Genomic DNA, 20,970 nt, shown 5'->3' on the forward strand with positions numbered 1-20,970 from the left:
CACCATTTAATACCTCAATAATTTCTGGCAAATCATTTAAGCTTTCTTCAATTAGAAAATGAATGTGAAGATTTACACACACACACACACATAGAGTCAGGTGTAAGACGTAACATACAGCGTATACTCAAAAGTGATCATTTAACATTAAAAATAGTAATTTTTACATAATGCATTGCTTCTTTAAATAATTCACTGCAGACTTCCAGACATTGGCTTGTGCATGTTATGGTTGCACATTCACAATGAATTATCGTTTCTTTTGGTGGAGCAGAATGTCTTGGACTTTCTTTAGTACAGCAAAGGCAGATTGGCGATGCTACTTTCTAAAAATCCTCAGATGCTTTTGAGCTATTTTTTTCACCTTTTCTGGAACACTCCTGTGTTGAACGTTTCATGATGTCTGAGTGTAGATAGGCTGAGGAGATAACTCTGAAAATGGAGCTAAGCATCTGGGTCACAGGAGCCTCCAGCACCCTCTCTAGCCAGCTAAGCAGTGATACGTAATGTTAGCACATGCAGTGCTAAATAGAACTTTTGCAACTCAGTGAGTTCTTTATTTTTGTGTATGTACCAGTGTTAAAATTATATTGGTTAAGCTGATCATTTGTTACCTTGAAGAAGAAAAAAGGCAAAAAGCTTATCTGGTTTAACTGAGCCATATACATAGAACTTGTAGAAGGCAAGTCCTAAACCTTTGCACAGTCCAGCTGGATGGGTTAACAAAACTACCTAATGCTGAAGCCATCTCTTCTATAAGCTTAATAAAGTATATTTTATATATATATATATTATATATAACCATTTTTCTATTTAGAAAGCAACAGAGCTCTCAGTCATTCTCCATTTGTTATTGGTTAGATCATAGAAAATGACTTTTGACTTTTCCTGGGGGCTAGGAGTAGGGGCAGTGTGCACAATTCTATCCCTTTATGCATTAAAAATGTGCAATGTTAGCGTTGTAATATTTGGGATGCAGTGACACCAGACTTTGTTCAGACATTTTATGACTTTTAGTCTCTTATTTATTTGTAAATAGAGAGGGGCACAAAGATCGTAGCAAAGCTTTTGTCATTTTCTGTCTCATGTTTATTTCTGTTTTAATACTTTACAAACTTAATGTATTAGACCAAGATACTGGACTTCGCACTTTATACTTATCACTGGCTCTTGCATAAGACTAGTTTGATCTTGATTTGATCTTGGCCTTGACTTGGTCATGATGATACAGCTTACGCTGGGCAGGCCATTTTAATACGTGTGACCTTGAGAAGCCGGTCCTGGCTAATAAACTTCTTATTTTTTTAAGCCCTTATCATCTATACTGAAGCGTATCCATGCATAGGACAAAGCAGATTAATTTTCTTATTCTAAATATTTCAAATATGTGTCTGCTCATTTGTCTCATTTAAGTGGTCAATGAAATACCCCACTTAAAACATGATTCTTAGTAATTATTTCTCTCCTTCGTGTGTCCTGATGGGAAGCTTTCTCACATTCTGGTGTCTACTAGTGAGGGAGGTACTTTCCTATGACTTTTCTTCTTTTCTGTTTTTTTCCCATGTTTACTGAGGTATAATTGATATAAAAATGCCACATATTTAACGTTTAATGTTTTATGTGTTTATAGGACATTTCAATCAGCATTGAAAAATTGGTTTAGATATCCCGAATTTTTGTCTGTGTGTTTGTTTTTTTGTTTGTTTGCTTGTTTGTTTTGAGACAGAGTCTTGCTCTGTCACCCAGGCTAGAGTGAAGTAGCGCATCTCGGCGCACTGCAACCTCCGCCTCCCGGATACCCAGAATTTTTATAGCTTTACAGTCATGAGTGTTTGATGGTCAGAAAGAAAGTATGAAAAACTATACAAGTGGACTTCCTTCCTCTGTCCACAGTAACCACTCTTTGGCACGGGGGATCCAAACTTGTAGGACTTTGATAGTTCCTTGCACTTCTTTCATTTAGTGTTTGACACTGATTCCAAAAAACTCACTGTAGATGTCTCAAAAGGCACATGTTAATCCTTGACTAGCAATTCGTGACACTGCCAGATTCACTAAATATATTTGAATACATATTCGAAAATCTCGTGATAATACTTCATGATCTCATGCTATTCGTTATCTCATACCATTTTACCTCTTATAAAATGATATGAGATAATAAGTGGTATAAGAGGTAACAAGATACCATCTTATTATCTTGATTGGTCAAAAAGACCAATCAGATTTTCACTTGTTACCTCTGATAAAATGGTGAGGATGTTTCCCACACCTACCAAAGTTGGTAAACTCCTTAAGGAGTTGGATAGCCTTAAGGCTATCAAAATAAAATCTTTTACACTTTTTTTTTCACTGGTCAGAGGTCAAGTTATATGACTCTTGGGCCTCCCAATGGTTTGGTTCAGTGTGAAAAAATAGAAGTATTAGCAGAATGGATGGCCTCGGGGGAGCTCAGACACACAGCATGGAAGAGGGAGTAGATTTTGAACTTCAATATAATAGAATGGTCAGAGCTGCACAAGGACTGTAACAAATCAGGAATGACTCACTGTCTTGGTACTGTATTCTCTTTTGTTCCAAAATCAACAATAAAAAAAACTTGGACATCCTCAAAATGAACTATTCTCTTTACTGTTTTCACTATTCGCCTTCACTCACTTATTTAATCATCCATTCAACAAATCCTTTCAGACTGCCTACTATGTGTCAGGCATTGTCCACAACCCTGAAAATACAGCAGACAAGATAGACAAAAATCTTTTCCATATGAAACTCATATGCTGGTGAAGGGAGAGCAAAGAAATATAGTAGTAAATATATATACATTTTGCCATAGAATGAAAAGTGATATAAAAATAAATAAAAGTGAGAAGAAAAATTGAATGTGCCAGAAGTGGATGTAAAGGTACTGTCTCCCTAGTGTAGAGAGGTATGGGCGTTAGATTTCTGGGATTAGGGGAAGATTTGGAAGTACAGGATTATTATGCTGACTTTCATGGAAGATATACAAGACATGGGATTGATTTCGATAATGTGAAGGCAAGCCATGGCTATGAAGCTATGGGTGTAGGGGAGAGAAGGGCAGAAAAGTAGGATCTTCTAGTTCTATGTTCACTTATTTACTCTTTGGTGGGGTCAGGTGAGAAATAGCAATTGTGAACCCCAGGAGCAATGCACCACTCATAAGTTGAAGTTATTTGAGTTTTTCTCCATCCTTTGCAAAAATATTTTCCCCAAACTAATCATGATCATGTTGAAGTCATATGTTCAGTGCCCAGTGCTCCTCTAACTAAGAGAAAGCCCATTTGAGTCTTATTCAAGTTGAGGAGAGGAAGATATATTGTTACTTTACTTGCAAACATGTACATTACTTCAAATACCAAAGGTAAGAAAATAAGTATATCCCTTTGGTAAGAATGTACATTTCCAAGTATTAGATGTATGCTTCTCCCATACAGTCAATATAAGTTGGTTCCTGGGCTACTTGGTCTGAACAGCTTCTTGTCTCCTCCCTTTCTTCCTCTCTTCTTTTTCCTTTCTTCCCTCTCTCTTTCCTTTCCCTTATTTTCAATCAATATATGCCCCAAACTATACTAAGTGCCGAAGGTGAGTTAATAAGAATGACACAGTCCCTGCTCTCATGGAGTTTTTATTCTAGAGATGATGACTGGAAACATGAAATCTAATTGTTAAGTGAGATAATTACATATTATCAGCAGTACTCTAAAAAATAGATCATGTGAAAGGACAGAGAGTTAATAACTAATATTGCACATTTTATGTATTTAATTATATATAACAAATGCTATCCTACAAGAGATGTATTTTGTTGTTGTTGTTGTTTTTGAGAGGGAATTTCACTTTTGTTGTCCAGACTGGAGTGCAGTGGTGCGATCTTGGCTCACAGCAACTTTTGCCTCCCAGGTTCAAGCAATTCTCCTGCCTCAACCACCTGAGTAGCTGGGACTACAGCGCCTGCCACCACGCCCAGCTAATTTTTGTATTTTTAGTAGAGACGGGGTTTCACCATGTTGGCCAGGCTGGTCTTGAACTCCTGACCTCAGGTGATCCACCCATCTCAGCCTCCCAAAGTGCTGGAATTATAGGTGTGAGCCACTGTATCCGGCCTGGAGATGTATTTTTTAAAAGATTTGAATGGAAATAATTAAATTAAATTTTCTTTTAGGTTTTCTAAAGTGCCTAATATAACATTAAAAACAAATCAATATAGTCATCTTTAATTCTTTTGAAAGATCAGTTGAAGAGAGATCATTATTTTTATTAAACCACTGGTGGAAAGAAAAGTATTTTATTTTTAAGGTATCCTACATGGCTCACAAAGATTTTCTGAACACAAATACCAAGTTTTTAAATGCATCTTGACAATGTAAAGATACTACAAACAATATGTTTAATATTTTAAAGCCTAAATGTTAATACTATAGTTATCTTGTGTATGTTATGAACAGCACTTAAAAAATAATTGAAACTAGTTACTAACATTTTCAGGTACAATTGAAAGCACTAATTTTTTAATTGTGGCTTTGAACTGGGCACATACCAAAAGTTACAGGCTTTATCTTTCTCTGTTAAGTGATCATTGTTCCTCTTATTATTCTCCAATCTTTAGCTAATGGCAAGGAAATTGCCAGCACTACTAAGATCCACATACTGGCATTGACAATGTCATTCTAAGTCAAACACCTGGTTTCTGCTGCCTTATTTTGTATTACTGATGGGATTATGGGCATTTAAATGCATGAAATAGTTGTCCATTCTGCTCTACGGGATGATCTGGACAAATATCGTTGTTCTTTATACTCGCTGATGTTAAATAGGATTAATTACCATGGCATTCCCTGGAAATTCTCACTTAATCTCAATCTTCTATCCATACAAGTGTTTGTTTATTTGTATTTACTTTGTCCCACTGAAACAGCATTTTATCTGTGAGATAAAATGGTTATTATAAATCTCATAGCAAATAAGTATGTTGACTAAATCAGAATCTTTTTAGAAATACTTATAATTGTGAAAGACTTTATGAACTCAATGAAAGATCAACTGTTCATTTCCCCATGTAACATTTCTAATGATTTTTAAAGAAAAATACTTAATTTGTACACATGCTGCAAAAACCTCATTGGCAGTCCCATCTTGTAAGCTTGAAAATATACACTCTTATTTATGCCCACTTTTAATTTAATTCTGTAAGTATATTCACATATGGCAGTCATTGATCAAATGGTATTTAAAATCAAATATGTATAACATAATAATCTAAATCCTGTGAATAAGTAGTTCTTTTCATTATTTTAATAAACAGCTGACATACGTGTATATAAGGGAAGTATTTTACTCTAATATGCCTTTTTTCTTTTTCTTTTTTTTTTTTTTTTTTGAGACAGAGTATTGCTCTGTCACCCAAGCTAGAGTGCTATGGTGCAATCTCGGCTCACTGCACCCTTGCCTCCCGGATTCAAGCGATTCTCCTGCCTCAGCCTCCCCAGTTGCTGGGATTATAGGTGACTGCCACGTTCTCGGCTAATTTTTGTGTTTTTAGTAGAGACAGGGTTTCACCATCTTGGCCAGGCCAGTCCCGAACTCCTGACCTTGTGATTCACCCACCTCCACCTCCCAACGTGATGAGATTACAGGCGTGAGCCACCGCGCCCGGCTCCTAATATGCATTTTTAATGTAAATCAGCTTATGAAGATAACAGAATCTAAATGGAGAAAAACCTAAATCAATATACTCAATACAACTGCTTATCTAAATTCAGAATCACAAGGGAATGACTTTGCTCACTTAAATTCTATCAGTGTTATTTTATCAAATGGGGAAAGGGCTAAGAAGCAGATTTTCCATGCTGTTAGCACCATTTTACTTCAAGTCCTCTGTGTGCTGCTGACAAAGTAAGGCCTCCATTCTACCAAGTGAAGCCTGCTGTGCCTCCCATCATCTGACACTGTGAACCAAATATACAGGGCCACAATGCCAGAAATAGTTGCCTATGTTCCTCTAAGGAACACTCTGGACAAATGCTTTTGTATTTCATACACTGGTTTACTTCTGTGACCCAGTGAAATCTATGGCTCCCCATATTGCTCTGCATAGTTCCCAGTGTGGCCCCAAACCCATGCTTCTCCAACCTAAACCCGTCATTGTGTCCTCTGGAAATCCTGCTCTCTGACCAGAAAACTCTATTTTGTCCTCAATTTCTTATACAAATATCTTCTTCACCATACTGACTTTAGAAAAATCTGACTGCCCCTTAAAATTATTCGTTCAGTAATTTTAATGAATTTAATCAGAGGTTAATTTTTTTCTCATATCTGTTCTACTTCAGTGTAAGAAACGTGTAGATAACTGCTGTATAGGCACTTCTGGATTATTTATGTTTCCCAAGCAAGTCGTTTTCCACATAGATAAATAGAAATATATAGATATAGTAGATAGATGGATATATAGATAGAGATAGATGATAGATAATAGATAGATAGATAGATAGATAGATAGATAGACCTCACTCCTTTGAATCTCAGGCCATTCAGTTACATGACTCTTCTATTCTCTCCCCAAAGTTTAGCTCCTGTTTCTCAGTATTTCTGTCTACCCATAGTCTTTCAATATTCCCAGAGACTTAAATAACAATGTGAATAAACCACCCAGAAGAGCTCTATGCTCCTTTTCATAAGAAATTATCATTAACCTTCTTTCTTGAAGTGACTTTTTTTCTACATGTCGGCCTGTCAGAAAGAACATTCCTATACCTAAAGTTATATCATTCAGAATTTTGTTTTCAAGAATTGCACATCCAGGTCTGTTTTAGTGATAATGTATGTTCTTGAAACCACAAATGTGTTGTGTGGCTGAGTGGCTGATGACAGTAGACATACCTACAATACTTATGGGAGAAACTAAGATGCCTTGGTCAAGTTTGTGATCATTCTTTCAAGAAAGAAAGTTCTTTACATGTTTGTCGAGGCTTTTCAGGGATTTATTCTCTGAGACATACATTGTAAAATTAAGTCAATTTAGACCATAGCTTTTCAACCACAATTTTCACTTAAGCAAGCATTATTGAAGCTTAGATTTTACAACAGCCCCAAAGAGAATACTGAATTCTTACTGTCGGAGAAGATGGCTTAAGAGAAGGAATACAAAGATCCAGATAATAAAGACAAACCTCAGACACCTCTTTATATTTTAAAGGGAAAAACTAAGGTAGAGATTTCGCACCTTATGCAAATGGAATAGCAAGTACTTTTGTTGCTTCTTTGAGTACCAGAATCAGTTACTGGTAGATGAAATAGGACGAGGCAGAGTTCCACATCCTCATTCTGAATAGTATTCAGACAATATAGTACAGATTTAAACAACAACAACAACAAAGAGAGCCACTCAGAATTAAAGAATCAAATTATCATATATGCATTTTCAATAAAGAGAAAATAAGCAATTGAAAACAAAGACACACAAACAAAAAAAAAATCTGTGTGTGCAAAACTTTAACTTTTTCCGACAGTAATTAAGGCACATATGTGAGAGAGAACAGTTCTGTTCTATTCCTGCAAAAAACACATTTGATAAGTACCCCGCCCTATCTTATCATGTAAGGCTCTATTTTTTGAGAGGCAGAACCCCTTAAGAGTGGGGTAAAAGTGGGTGTGATACATACTTGAGGAAATTGAAAACTATGAGGATTTATTTATTTATTTATTTATTTATTTATTTATTTATTTGAGACGGAGTCTCACTCTGGCGCCCAGGCTGGAGTGCAATGGCGCGATCTCGGCTCACTGCAAGCTCCGCCTCCCGGGTTCACGCCATTGTCCTGCCTCAGCCTCCCGAGTAGCTGGGACTACAGGGTCCCGCGACCTCGCCCGGCTGATTTTTGAAGTTTTTAGTAGAGACGGGGTTTCACCGTGTTAGCCAGGATGGTCTCGATCGCCTGACCTTGTGATCTGCCCCCCTCGGCCTCCCGAAGTGCTGGGATTACAGGCGTGAGCCACTGGGCGCTGCCCGAAAAATATGAGGATTTTACCTGGCTCTGAAGATGTAAAATATATGGCATAAGACAGAGACCAGGAATTTCCACTAGCCTCTAGAACTGCAGATATCTGTGCCCCTGAAGGAAGCCTATGACAGATACTGCGAATAATCTTGATATTGTTATCAACTCTACCTTCCTTAAAAATGAATGGCAACTTACAGAATATATACCTTGCCATTCGTTTTCAAGGAAGGTAGATGTTGATAACTGTGAAATGTGATATATTTGGTTATACAAATTTAGGAGGAGGATCTAAAATACAATCATATTGTTTGGCATAATAAAAAATTTAGAGCCCCAGGAAAAGTACAGAAATTAGAGTTGAGAGACAGACTTATCCATTATATCTAGGGTATAAAGAATGCAAGGCTCATTCTATACAGAATACAAGGAAATAAAATATAAAGGATGTACTCAATCTAAACTGCATTTCAATGTGTGATTTGTGTAATATGTAATGTAAACCCACCCTCTATCTCTCTTGTACATCTTCAATCAAATATCCACGCCATTTTGCAAATGGATTTTTTTTTTTTCAGAGCTCAAAGGGAAGTACAAAAGAAACAACAGCGCCTACATCAAAAGAGTGGAAAAACTTTAAATAAACAACCTATAAAGCATTTTAAGAACTTAATGAATCTCAAAGAAAAGTAAAAGCCAACCAAACCCAAAGTCAATAGAAGAAAAAATATATAAAAATTAGAACAGAAATAAATTATGTTGAAGAAAGAAAACAATACAAAAGGTAAGCAAAATGAAAAGTTGGTCTTTTAAAAAGATAAACAAAATTGACAAACCTTTAGCTAGACTAAGGTAAAAAGAAAGAAAACCAAAATAAATAAAATCAGAGATGAAAAACTAGACATTAAAATGGATACTGCAGAAATCCAAAGGTTCATAAGATGCTCCTATGAGCAACTATACGCCAATAAATTGGAAAACCTAGAAGAAATGGATAACTTTCTAGACACATAAAAGCTACCAATATTGAACCAGGAAGAAATCCAATATCTGAACAGGCTAATAACAAGTAATGAGATTGAAGCTGTAATAAAAATTCCTCCAGCAAAAATAAGACTGGGACCCAAGCTTCTCTGCTGAGTTTTACTAAGCGTTTAAAGAACTAATACTAATCTTACTCAAATTATTCTGAAAGTTAGACAAGGAAGGAAAACTTCTAAACTCATTCCATGAGGCCAGTATTACCCTGATTCCAAAACCAGACAACAAAGATATATCAAAAAAAAGGAAAACTATAGGCCAATATCCCTGATAAAACTGATGCAAAAATCCTCAGCAAAATACTGGTACAGTGAATTCAACAATAACTTCAAAAGATCATTCATCATGATCAAGTGTGATTTGTCCCAGTAATGCAAAAATGGTTCAACTTACTCAAATAAATCAATGTGACACATTATATCAACAGAAATAAGAGCAAAAGCGATATAATCATGTCAATTTGATGCTGAAAAAGCATTTGATAATATTCAACATCACTTCATCATAAAAAGTATAAAAAGTGGGGGATAGAAGAAATATACAACAAAGCCACAGCTAGCATCATACTGAATGGAGAAAAACTGAAAGCCTTTCTCCTCTAAGATCTAGAACATAAGGATGCTTACTTTCAACACTGCTTTTCAAAATAGTTCTGGAAGTCCTAGCCAGAGCAATCAGAAAAGAGAAAGAAATAAAATTTGGAAAGGAAGAAGTAAAATTACTGTTGTTTGCAGGTGATACAATCTTATATCTCAAAACAAACCTAAAGACTCCACCAAAAAACTATTCACAATAGCCAAGATTTAGAAGCAACGTTTAAGTGTTTATCAACAGATGCATGGATAAAGAAAATGTGGACTGTATACATGATGGAGTAGTATTCAGCCATAAAAAAGAATGAAATCCTGTCATTTGCAACAACATGGATGGAACTGGAGGTCATTATGTTACACGAAATAATCCAGGCACAGAAAAAGAAACTTCATATATTCTAACTTATTTGTGGGAGCTAAAAATGGAAACAATTGAACTTACAGTGATAGAGCATAGAATGATGATTACCAGAGGTTGAGAAGGGTAGTGGGTGCAGGCTGGTGAGGAGTGGAGATGCTCAATGGATAATGAATAAGAACTAGTATTTTATAGTACAACAGAGTGACTATAGACAATGATAATATTGTACATTTTCCACAGCTAGAAGGGTTTAATTGAATTGCTTATAGCAAAAAGGATAGATGCTTAAGGTTATGGATACCCCATTTTCCACGACGTGATTATTATATATTGCATGCCTATATCAAAGTGTCTCATGTAACCCTTATGTATATATACCTACTATGTACCCACAAAAATTAAAAATTAATAAATAAAAAGAAGTGACAGAACCTTGATTATAGTCATGCATACCTGAGGACTTACAGATGTTTAAGTATTTAAATTGTAAAATATAATTAATGAAAATGTATTGTTTCTTTCATCACATATGTATGTCCTCTTGTTCAAGACCATGTTTTCATTATTTTTAAAACTTACTTTTATAGGCAAGAAAAAAACCGCATGAATTTAAGTATATAATACTTCAATATATGTAGATATAATGTAATATTTATTAGCATCTTAAAACACAATATATGTAATATTTAAGTTCAGTTCAATTTAACATTTTATCTATAAAGGCATAGACACTATGTTGTCTGGGGGGAAACAGCCCAATATTACAGTGGTTGAAGAATGTCAATGTTTAGTTGTCTCTAGGAGAGAATTCTTAGGATTAGGAACACTCATGCTGGCTATTTGAGACAGGTAGATAAGCTCCTTAAATGAGATGAGCAAAACAAATATCATACTATCATTTATTTTTCTAATTTCTTGAAATAAGAAAAATTATCTCTTTTCTACGGCAGGACAATTATCTTATTATAAAAATCAGTGTCAAAGTTTTTACTAGCATAAAGTTGTGCACATAGATTTCTGGGTTATAATGGCTGCTTACAGCATTTGTTTTATTCTTACCTACTATCCAACTATGAGCATTACAAAATATTTATCAATCACTCATCCACTATTTCAAGAATATGTCTTCCCTTTATCTCTATTATAATCTACCACACCTTCACAAATGATATGAAAATATAATTATAACTAACAAGTACATCATGCTTTCTATGTGCCAGCAATGTTTCCAATAAGCTTACATGTTCTAAACAACGATAGTGTCACATGAAATTTATGTACTGGGTGCTATTATCATTGCCAGTTTATATAGAGAGAAACAAAGACACAGAAACTTTAAGTAAATTGCCATACTACTTGGAACGTAGTAGAGATGTGATTTGAACCCAGGCTTTATAATGAAAGTTCTTAACCACTATGCTATGATCATCAAAAAGATAACTTTTAAAAAATATCCTAGGATTTCATCAATTTAGGGCCACTACTCTTTTGCTACTTGAAACATTATCTTTTGGTCTTGAAAATGAAATGTATATTCTATCTTAATCTTTGTTGACGTCTCTTCTTCAGTTATAACCGATTTTAATTCTTCCATATGTTGGATTGATACTACGTGTTTTAAAATCAATATTGTCAACATCATAGAACACAGTTCTTGCAAAAGTTTAAACTTTCAGCTGGGCACCGTGGCTCACGTCTGTAATCCTAGCACTTCGGGAGTTTAAATTTCACTTTGATACACATTTGCATTTTATGTTAGATATTCTCCAAACACAAAAATAGGTCTCAGACTGAAAGACTAACTGTGCAATTATGGACAATTCTGTCAAGCTGGAATGATGAAGAGGTGGACTGAATGAGATCTATTTCTATAACTGGTCAGTTCATTTTAGCAGACCTTTTTGCTATGACAACCTGCTAGCTGTGATTCTAAAGAGCCTACCTCCTTTATCTACTGATTTTTTATGTCTTTTTTTCTCTCAAATAGACAGGCCTCTAGGTTCTAATTTACTTGAAAATCTTGAAGAGAAATTCAAGAATATATCTTCATTATGTGGACTAAGTATAGAATGTGTGCGGCCAGCCTTCCTGCTGCATTTATAAAACCCAGGGAAAAATTATATTCTTTAACTTTTACTTATGACTGGCTATAACTTATAGTTAAATATTATATTCTTTGCTAAGAATAGTTTCTAAATTATTAACAGACACTGTTAAGATCCTTTCTCTTTTTATTCTAATTCAAATTATTTTAAAATTCAATATTAACGTGCATGCCAAATGGCAATGAGGAAGTCAAACTGTCACTGTTTGCTGATGATATGACTGTATACCTACAAAACTCTAATGACTCATCCAAAAAGTTCCTAGAACTAATAAATGAATTCAGCAAAGTTTCAGGATACAAAAATTAATGTACACAAATAAGTAGCTCTGTTATATACCACCAGCAACCAACCTTAGAATCAAATCAAGAACTCAACGCCTTTTTTAATAGCTGCAAAAATTAAAATACTTAGGAATATACCTAACCATGGAGGTGAAAGACTTCTACAAGGAAAACTAAGAATCACTACTGAAAAACTTCATAGATGACACAAACAAATGGAAACACATCTCATGCTCATGGATGGGTACAATCGATTTTGCGAAAATGACCATACTTCCAAAAGCAATCTACAAATTCAATGCAATTCCCATTAAAATACCTCCATCATTCTTCACAGAACTAGAAAAAACAATCCGAAAATTCATATGGAACCAAAAAGGAGCCTGCATAGCCAAAGCAAGGCTAAACAAAAAGAACAAATCTGGAGGCATCACACTACCTGATTTCATACTATACTATAAGGCCATAGTCACCAAAACAGTATGGTACTGGTATAAAAATAGTCACAAAGACCAATGAAACAGAATAGAAAACTAAGAAACAAAGCTAAGTACTTACAGCTAACTGATCTTTGACAAAGCAAACAAAACCATAAAGTGAGGGAAGGACACTCTATTCAACAGATGGTGCTGGGATAATTGGCAAGCCACATGGAGAAGAATGAAACTGGATCCTCATCTCTCACCTTATAGAGAAATCAACTCAAGATGGATCAAGGACATAAATCTAAATCCTGTAACCATAAAAATTCTAGAAGATAACATCAGAAAAACCCTTCTAGATGACCAAGAACCCAAAAGCAAATGCAACAAAAACAAAGATAAATAGATGAGACTTAATTAAACTAAATAGCTTCTGTATAGCAAAAGAAACAATCAGCAGAGTAAACAGACTATATATATATAGTTATATATATATATATAGTTATATATATATATATATATATATATAGAGAGAGAGAGAGAGAGAGAGACATACTATGCAGCCATAAAAAGGAACAAAATAATGGTATTCATATCAACCTGGATGGAATTGGAGGCCATTATTTTAATTGAAGTAACTCCTCACAGATGGAAAAACCAAACATTGTGTTTTCTCACTCATAAGTGTGAGCTAGGTTATGAGGATGCAAAGGCAAACAAATGATACAATGGACTTTGGAGACTCAGGGGTAAGGATGGCAGGGTTGAGAGATAAAAGACCAAACATTGGGTTTAGTGTACACTACTTGTGTGATGGGTGCACCAAAATCTCAAAAATCACCACTTAATAACATACTCATGTAACCAAACACCATCTGGTCCCCCAAAACCTATTGAAATAAAAATGTAATATTAAATTACGATATGTTTCCAAGTTTATAAATAAAATTATAAGTATTAATATTTATAATATCTAACACAAGGTTTTTTAAAAAGCACCTGCAACATAAAAACTCACAAGTCAAAAATATTTTTGCTATAAATATCCAAAAATTTTTTATGTGTTTCACAGGGTGTCTATTAAAGACTTACATTTTTTCCATAATTCTTACTGAAGGATGAGATACTGACATTTCTATTATATACTGCTATAAGAATAAGTGATTTGTGTGGTGTGGGATGGATGCAGAATAATATCACTAAAAGTGCTATGAACTTTGAACAAAAAATAAAGAAATACTATGAGCACCTTTATGCCACAAATTTGATATTCTAGATAAAATGGATCAATTTATTGAAAGACACATTTTACAAAAACTCATATAAGAAACAAACAATCAGAATAGACTTATGTCTTTTAAAGAAATTGAATCACTAGTTAATAACTTTCTAAAACAGAAAGCACCAGGCACAGATGGGATTATAGGTGAATTTCATCAAACCTTTAAGAAATACTTTGTATCAATTTTCTACAATCACTTTCAGAAGATAGAAGCAGAGGGAATATTTCCTAACTTATTCTGTAGGGCCACCATTACACTAATTTCAAAAACAGACAAGAAGATTACAAGAGAAGTAAACTTCAGACCAACATCTCTCATCAACATAGATGCAAAACTTCTTACTAAATATTAGCAAATTGAATCTAACAATGTATAAAAATAATTTTACATGAGCAAGTGGAATTTCTCCTGAGTTGCAAGGTTGTTTCAGCATTTGAAAATGAATTAGTGTGACCATCACACAAACAGCCTAAAGTAGAAAAATTCCATGATCATATCAATGAATGCTGAATAAACACTTGACAAAATTCAACAATAATTCATGACAAAAACTCTCAGGAAACTAGGAGTAGAAGGCAATTTCCTCAATTTGGTAAAGGATATGTATATCTACAAAAAAACCTGTAGCTAACATCATAATTAATAGTGAGAAACTTGAAACTTTTCACAAAAATCAGGAATACGGCAAGGGTAACCCCTCTAACCACTCCTCTTCAACACTGTAATAAAATCTTGGCTAATGTCATAAGACAAGAAAAGAAAAGGAAGACAGATTATAAAGGAAGAACTAAAACTGCTTTGTTCACAAATAACATGATTGTCTATGTAGAACACATAAAATAATTGACAAAAATCCTTCTGAAATTAATATGCAATTACAGCATGTTTGGAGTATATAATGTTAATATACAAAAGTCAATTGCTTTTCTGTGTACCATAAATGAACAAGTGGAATTGGAAATTAAAAATCACAATACCATTAACATTAGCACCCCCAAAATGGGATAGGAATATACCTAATAACACATGTATATAATCTACATGAGGAAAACTAAAAAACTGTTATGGATACAATCAAATAACTAAACAATTGGGGAGAAATTCCATGTTCATGGATAGGTAGGCTAAATATTGTCATAATGTCAGTTCTTCACAATTTTATCTACAGATTCAATGCAACTTCAGTTAAAATCCCAGCAAGTTATTTTGTGGATCTCAACAAACTATACAGTTTATATGGAGGCACAAAAGACCCAGAATGGTCAAAAAAATATTAAAGGAAAACCATAGTTGAAGGATGAACACTCCCTGACTTTAAGACTCACTATAAGGCAACAGTAATCAAGACCCTGTGCTATTGGTGAAATAATGAACAAACAGATGAATAGGACAAAATAGGAAGCCTAGAAAGAGACCCGCATAAACTCAGTCAACCAATCTTTGACAAAGGCAGAAAGGCAATAAAAAAAACCAAAGATAGTTATTTTGACAAATGGTACAGGACAATTGGATATTCACATATAAAAATAAGTAAATATAAACATACATCTTGAATCCTTCACAAAAAATAACTTAAAATGAATCATGGACCTAATTTCAAAATGCAAAACTATAAAACTCCTAGAATATAAGTAAGAGAAAACCTAGATTACTTTGTGTATGGCAATGACTTTTTAGATAAAATAGCAAGGGCATGATCTATAAAAGAAGTAATTGATAAGCTGGACTTCATTGAAATTTTAATAAACTTCTGCTCCATAAAAGACAGTATCAAATGAACAAGAAGACAAGTTACAGACTGGGAGAAAATATTTGCAAAGACACGCCTAATAAAGGACTGTATCTGGAATATACAGAGAACTTTTAAAGTGTAATAATAATAATAATAACCCAATCAATTAATAAGTTAATGACCTTAACAGATACCTCATCAAAGAAGATACATAAATGGAAAATAAGCATGTGAAAAGATGTTCCACATCATCTCACCAGGTAAATGAGAATTAAAACAACAATGAGATAGCATTACACATCTAATAGAATGGCCGAAATCCAGAACACTGACAATGTCAACGCTGATGAAGATGTGGAGTAACAGGAACACTCTCATCCTCTGCTGGCGGGAATGCAAAATGGTATTTCCACGTCAGAAGACATTTTGGTGGTTTCCTGCCAAACTAAACATCCTCTTACCGTATGACTAAATAGTCATGCTCCTTGGTATTTATCCCAAGGAGTTAAAAGCTTATCTCTACACAAAAATCTGCATATGGACATTTATAAAAACCTTACTCATAATTGCCAAAACTTAGAAGTAATCAGAATGGCCCTCCGTAGGTGAATGGGATGTATGCAGAAGGAAGTCACTAAACATAACCTTCCCAGACTGCTACTTTCATGTATTTCTTGGTGGCCAAAACATAAATATGATTATGAAGACATTTTCTGCTCTCACAACAACATAGCTTTCACATGAATTGAAAGGACACTTTTCAGACATAATTCAAGTTAAATTAGAGATAGCTGAGGAAACAAAACCTAACATTGTAGCTAATAAAGTTTATTAGGGGTTGAATTGTGTCTCCCAAAGGGGCTTTAAAGTCCTTAGCCCCAGTACCACAGAATTCGGTCTTATTTGGAAATTGAATCATTGCAGATGTAACCAGATAATTTAAGATGAAGTCCTAATAGACTAGGGTGAACCCTTAATCCAATGATACTGGTGTTATTATAAGAAGAGGCAAGACTAGGTAAAGATAAACACACAGAGAGGACAACAGGAGGACTACAGAGGTAGATTGAAGTGATTTTCCTACAACACCACAAATGCAAGGGAAGGCTTAGGGCCACCTGAAGCTGAAAGCAGCAAGAAAGGACCCGACTCTCACCCCAACCTCCAAGTTCAGAAGAAGCATGGCCCTGTCAACACCACGTTTCTGAACTTCCAGCTTCCAGGATTGAGAGAATAAATTTCTGTTGTTTTAGCCACACAGTTTGTGGTATTTTGTTATGGGAGCCCTAGGAAACATACAAACTTGAACATGGCAGAAGCTTGAAACATGTATGAGTAAAGTGCTGTGTACTGTCTTTCACCAGTAACTAGCAGTCTTTCCTTTGGATTTAGATGTCCAAATCCAGAGCAGATCGACTTGATCTGATCTCTTTTTCTAAATTCAATCAGTGGCTATATGCAGATAGGTTAATAAAAACTAAAACAACAACAAAAACCACAAAAATTGATAAAAATTAAAAATATAAAAAGAAAACCCTCAAAATAACAGTATTTATGTTAATCACACATAGATAAAAGTGGCATACTTAAATTATAAACTTATTTTAATGTAATTAACTAGTAATGTATTCTTACTACTATAGAGTATAAATTTTATTCTTAAAAAATAAATCATGAGGTGTATGACAGCATAGATATCTTAATCAAAATATCTTCCAATTTTACTCTGAATTCCTTAAATTCCAATGCCTATGACTTAGTAACTACAAAATAAATGTGAGGTTGCATTAGAAAAAATAATAAAAATGACATGAATTTTAATTAGTGTGAATGATGATACCTATCATCAATTTGCTCACAATGTTACTTTGAGATAAAGTTTTTAAAGTAAGTTACACTATTGCAAAGCTTAGAAATACTTGTTTAAGAAAACCAATACTCTTTCTTATGGCTTCATAGTATTCCATGGTGTATATGTGCCACATTTTCTTAATCCAGTCTGTCACTGATGGACATTTGGGTTGATTCCAAGTCTTTGCTATTGTGAATAGTGCCGCAATAAACATACATGTGCATGTGTCTTTATGCAGCCATAAAAAAGGATAAGTTTGTGTCCTTTGTAGGGACATGGATGCAGCTGGAAACCATCATTCTTAGCAAACTATCACAAGAACAGAAAACCAAACACCGCATGTTCTCTCTCATAGGTGGGAACTGAACAATGAGATCATTTGGACTCGGGAAGGGGAACATCACACACCGGGGCCTATCATGGGGAGGGGGGGAGGGGGAGGGATTGCATTGGGAGTTATATGTGATGTAAATGACGAGTTGATGGGTGCAGCACACCAACATGGCACAAGTATACATATGTAACAAACCTGCACGTTATGCACATGTATCCTAGAACTTCAAATATAATAATAATAAATAAATAAATAAAAAAGAAAACCAATACTCGACAATGCCAGATTTTTTAAATAAGTGGTAAAATTAACCAGAAAAAAATGCATACCATATTATAAAAATATCAAACCTATATCCCACTGTTAAGGGTAGGAGCAAAATCTACCTCAAGATATATCATAGGGATCATCAAGAAGTCAGCAAAATCCATCAGTGCTGTCATCATCGTTCTATTGCCTAATTGGGCTTCTTCTCTTCATTATTCCCTAAAATCAGTGCAGAGTTTTGAAGAAATCCCATGTCTCTTATTTTATATTTCTACTACTAAACCAAATCGAATATGCTGTAATTGGTCCTTAATTATTGAAGAAATACTGGAACACATCAGTGACTCAACACTATCTTAAACTTTTATATACACTTTGTTATAAATGTGCTCAATTATTGTTCATTAGTGCCCATGAGTATTGGATAAATCAGCTTTTATTGACTTATAGAAAGTTAAACAGTGTGTGAGCTTCAGAATATACTAGGAATATATAATCTGAGAATATAAATTCTACAAGATAAAGAACTTGTAATTCCTTTAGGTATTTGAGGTATATATATCTACCAGAAGTAGATATCTCTTTTTAAACTGTGAAACACCATATAATGTTACTTGAAATTAATATTGCTGATGATGTAGTCAAATTTGTTATAAAATGTTGTTATTCACATACTTTTCAATAATATGGATCAACTATACATTTTTTTATTATAGAGTAAATTCAGAAAAAGTAAATGTACTGTGCATGCTATATTTCAGTAAGTTTGTGAATATAGTCACTAATCATACCTGAGTTAGTTCATTAATATCTACAAGTCCATTACTGTCTGCATCAAAATATTTAAACATTTGATCCACCAATAGCTTCTTCCGAGATATGTCGTCGTCATTAGGATTTTCATTTTCTTGCATAATATATTTTTGGTTTTGTAAATCTAATAGCATATTTTTCATCTTGCTGTATTCAGTAGTCTTGCACTTATCTCCTGTAACAAAAGAACTAGTTATTTTCAAAGCAATATTATTGAAAAGAAATAGTTTATTTAATTCATGTTTAGAGGCTATTTTATGAATAACATTCTATGTACATAATCTTTACTTTTCTAGTGTTGCACAATTTACGACTTGTGCAAGAAAAATGAAATGGGCTATTTCCATGATGGGACAGAAAACTTTTATCTCTATTACATCTGATAACAACATATTTCTGTGTGGTTTGTTTATGAGAAAGGTATAGATGCTATGACAGACATAAAAAAAATGATAGTTCCAGCTGGAAACTTATTTCAAAGCTCAAATGTATTGTTTTAGTTTTTATTCTTACTCTAGATCTCTTTATAAGTCTCTAGATAAGTCTCTATAAAACTCTCTAGATAGTTTTACAAGTGCAGAAAATGAGATATAAGGAGGTGAAATCAATTGCTGAAGGCAAAGGATCAGATGCGCTGGATTTTGTACTTAAACATATATAGAGAGAGAAATAAGTATATAGAAATACATATAGAAATATATGTGTTTAAACATATATATTAAATATGTATATAATATATGTGTATATATATGGTTCCAAGAGATGATACCACATTTTAAGTCTGAAATATGTTTTAGAGATTTGGATTTGCAATGATGACATTCGAACATATATATTTACATTTATATTATTTTTAAAAATTTTTTAGTTGTTATAAATACACAATGGCTACACATATTTATGGGTTACATGTGGTATTTTGACACAGGCATACAACATGCAACGATTAAAATCAGGGTAATTGGGATATCTATCACCTCAAACATTTATGATTTCTTTAGGTTAGGGACTTTCCAAACCCAGCTTTTAATTCTTTTGAAATATACAATAAATTATTGTTAACTACAATTGCCCTGTTTTGTTACTGAATATTAGATCATATTAGAAGGCCAGTTTCTTCTAACTGTATTTTGTACCCAACTAACCAACCCATCTTTATTCTCCCGCCATCACCCCCGCCACTCTTTCCCAACCTCTGGTAACTATCACTTTAAAGCCATGAGTTCAAATATTTTTTTCAGCTTCCATATATGAGTGAGAACATGTGATATTTGTCTTTCTATGCCTGGTTTATTTCACTTAACATAATATCCACCAGTTCCAGCATGTTGTTGCAAATGTCAGGATTTCATTCATTTTTATGACTGACTAATATTTCATTGTGTATATGAGCCACATTTTCCTTATCCATTTATCTGCTGATGAACACTTAGGTTGATTCCATACCTTGACTATTGTGACTAGTGCTGTGATAAACATAAGAGTGAAAATATCTCTTTGATATTCTAATTTCCTATCTTTTGCCTATATATCCAGCAGTGGGATTGCCTGTACACTGCTGGTGGGAACGTAAATTAGTACAAACACTATGAAGAACAGTATGAAGCATCTCAAAAAACTAAAAATAAACGCATTTTCTTAATTCTGACTTCTTAATAACACTAAGATCATATTAGTATTCTTCTCATAGTGTTTTCTTACTGTTCTGATATTCATTCATCACTTTGTTTAGGGCTCCTGGTATATAATGTGATATATATTTGCACTTTTTATTTTACAGTATTGTTTGCCTCTCCACAGCTAAATCATAAGCTTACTGAAGCAAGATTGCATTACAGATATTTAGTATCTGCCATGTAATAACC

At 34.0% G+C, this 20,970-nt stretch overlaps 1 protein-coding gene across 7 annotated transcripts in view; it reads right to left on the reverse strand.

Moving 5' to 3' along the window:
• FSTL5 (follistatin like 5) overlaps window positions 1-20,970 on the reverse strand; it is a 786,887-nt gene that overhangs the window by 379,436 nt on the left and 386,481 nt on the right. For all 7 annotated transcript variants that reach the window (XM_008000150.3, XM_008000148.3, XM_008000146.3 and 4 more), the window contains one exon: window positions 19,084-19,280. In XM_008000150.3, the coding sequence (XP_007998341.2) occupies window positions 19,084-19,280 (197 nt within the window). The remainder of the gene's footprint in view (window positions 1-19,083; window positions 19,281-20,970) is intronic.

The sequence above is a fragment of the Chlorocebus sabaeus genome, chromosome 7, assembly GCF_047675955.1.
Source record: "Chlorocebus sabaeus isolate Y175 chromosome 7, mChlSab1.0.hap1, whole genome shotgun sequence".
NCBI classification, from domain to species: Eukaryota; Metazoa; Chordata; class Mammalia; order Primates; family Cercopithecidae; genus Chlorocebus; species Chlorocebus sabaeus.